Source organism: Octopus bimaculoides, chromosome 20 (genome assembly GCF_001194135.2).
Source record: "Octopus bimaculoides isolate UCB-OBI-ISO-001 chromosome 20, ASM119413v2, whole genome shotgun sequence".
In the NCBI taxonomy this organism is placed as follows: Eukaryota; Metazoa; Mollusca; class Cephalopoda; order Octopoda; family Octopodidae; genus Octopus; species Octopus bimaculoides.
This window is the reverse complement of record NC_069000.1, coordinates 26,543,004-26,545,503: the sequence shown is the minus strand read 5'-3', so window position 1 is coordinate 26,545,503 and position 2,500 is coordinate 26,543,004. Positions and strand designations below refer to the sequence as shown.

Below are 2,500 nucleotides of genomic sequence, written 5' to 3'. Positions count from 1 at the left end.
ACACACATAAATATATACATATATATATACACGATGGGCTTCTTTCAGTTTCTGTCTACCAAATCCATTCACAAGGCATTCGTTGACCTGAAGGTATAGAAGAAGACTCTTGCCCAAAACTTTTGAGGTGTTTAACCCCTTCCCCAGTGACTTTTTTGGGAGAAAATGTTTCATTTTCAGACGAATGCTTTTATTGCTTCTTTTTAATAGTATTTTTTAATGCTGATTTTGGAAATAACTTTTCTTTTTATCTATTTCCAACATTTCACTTAAAATTTTATTTTGAAGATACCATTTTTGACAAAAACGAGATAATTCATCTTCCCATATTTTTTAACATATTTTTTATTTATTGTTTTTTTTTCCAACTTTACCATCAAAAGTAAATGAGAATTACACATTTATTTTAGTCTTTTTTTTAGCATGTCTTCTCATAAATCTTTTTATATATTCTTATTTTCAGTTTTCCTAACCAAAAGTAAATGTCTATAAAATACTGTACTTATTTTATCTTTTATTTTACCTCATCTTCCCATACATCTTACTTTCTCTGGCATTTTATGAATGATTATTTGATATGGTATTTTTCAAAGCATGGTACTACACATAAAGGTACATTACAGAGTTTACACATATATTGTGACTCCTTCCTGACTGGTTTAAGCTATTATCAGACAAGCTTGCACTCTCATCTGATGCATCCAAGCTTCTAATAGAAGGTTCATACTCATTGTCATCTTCTGAGCTTGACATCTGGGCATAATTTGTAAAAAAATTTTTTAAAACAGGAAAAATGCCAAGAATTGACATATAAATGTGTCTGTGGCTATTTTTGAAATTATATGTTTTGACAAGTTTACTCATCGAACTATGAAAAAGACAAACTGGGTGAAGACAAGTTAACTCATCTTTGTTGGGTAAGGGATTGATAATCACTGTTAAATTTCTGTTGGGAAGGATTCTCTGAATAATGTTGTCCTGAATTTAGTATGTTTTTGGGGGGAAAAATGTGAACACAATATGCAGAATCTTTTGGATCAGAGCTGACTTGCAGGGCTAAATAGTGCCTGATTTAGACTTGGTGTGACCATAAGCTATATAATGCTTGGAGAACTCATGTTAAAAAAAGATTTCACAAAAATTGAAAACATGCTTTTCATTATTTTGAGGCTCCTTTGAATTGTGAAACTGGGGATGAACAACAACAATGACAACATTGATAAATACATGAGCTAGGCACAAAGCCATACCTTTAGATGGTGAAGGTGTCTGTTCAGTGCCTGAATTTTCACTGTAATTTATCAACCCTACTCCACCTCAGAAGACCTTGGCAGAGATTTAACTGCAAAGTAATAATTGTTTCTATCATAAACACAAACCAAAAACTTGTGAGAATATAGTTCATTATGACTCCAGTACTTGACTGGCACTTTACTTTACCCAAAATGAAGGAAGGCAAAGTTAACTTTGGCGAGATTCAAACATAACTGTAAAGAATGATATGATTGGAAAATATTTTTGCTTAGCTTACCTTTCCTTTTCTTCTTCTCTCTCAGTAACTATGTTCACTGATTTCTTGAATCTGGAATTCATTTTCCTGGCATATCACTGCCTGACATCTGCATCTAGTCTGTCTCTGTTGTCTGCCTTTACTGTTTGGTGGTTATCATCTTATTACTGCTGTCAAAGCAAGAATAACAAACTAAATTGCTTGTTGTATGTAACTACAAACCCCGGTGAGTTTTGTCTCCTTCTAAATAGTCAGACATGACAGTTAAATTTCATTTAATTTAGTGTCGACTTTTCTTACTTTCTTCAACTCTCACTCTGTGTGTGTGTGTGTGTATTTCCTTTCTTCTTTACCACTCGTCTTTCACCCTTTCTTTAACATTTTACAATTATCTTTTATTTCTTTTCTGTTATTTCTCTTCTTTCTACATGTTTCTGTTATCTTTTTATTTTGTCTTTGGTCTTTTTCTTTGTATTGCATTTTGTACATGATGATGTCATCATTTATTATTTGTTTTAGTGCTTTTTTCTGATTTTTCACCTTCACTTCTCATCTGATACTTTTTCCTAGACTGTTTTTCAAATAATTCTTCTTACTATTTTCTTCTTCCATTCCTCCCTTTATCATATTCTCCACGCCTTTTTTTCTTACATCATGTCCTCCTCTCTCTTTCTCCCCTTCTTATAGCCTACATCCCCATCCCAACAAGACTATTGATCATGTTCAGTGACATTACCTGCACAATATATCAATATATAATCTCACACACACACATGTATGTGTGTATGTGTGTGTATATATATTATATATATATATTATATATATATATATATATATATATATATATACACATACATTTACATACATACATACATACATTTACATAAATATACTTACACACGTGTGTGTATGTATATGTGTGTGTGTGTATGTATGTATATAGATATATATATATATATCATCATCATCATCATCATCATCATCGTTTAT

General features: G+C 31.4%; 1 protein-coding gene across 6 annotated transcripts in view; it reads right to left on the bottom strand.

Annotated features, from left to right (window-relative positions):
- LOC106867506 (uncharacterized) overlaps positions 1-2,500 on the bottom strand; it is a 266,031-nt gene that overhangs the window by 153,875 nt on the left and 109,656 nt on the right. For 4 of the 6 annotated variants that reach the window (XM_052975064.1, XM_052975069.1, XM_052975066.1 and 1 more), the window contains one exon: positions 1,532-1,680. In XM_052975064.1, coding sequence (XP_052831024.1) covers positions 1,532-1,593 — 62 coding nt within the window. In that variant the 5' untranslated portion in view covers positions 1,594-1,680. The remainder of the gene's footprint in view (positions 1-1,531; positions 1,681-2,500) is intronic. The other 2 variants (XM_052975065.1, XM_052975068.1) reach the window with 1 other exon arrangement.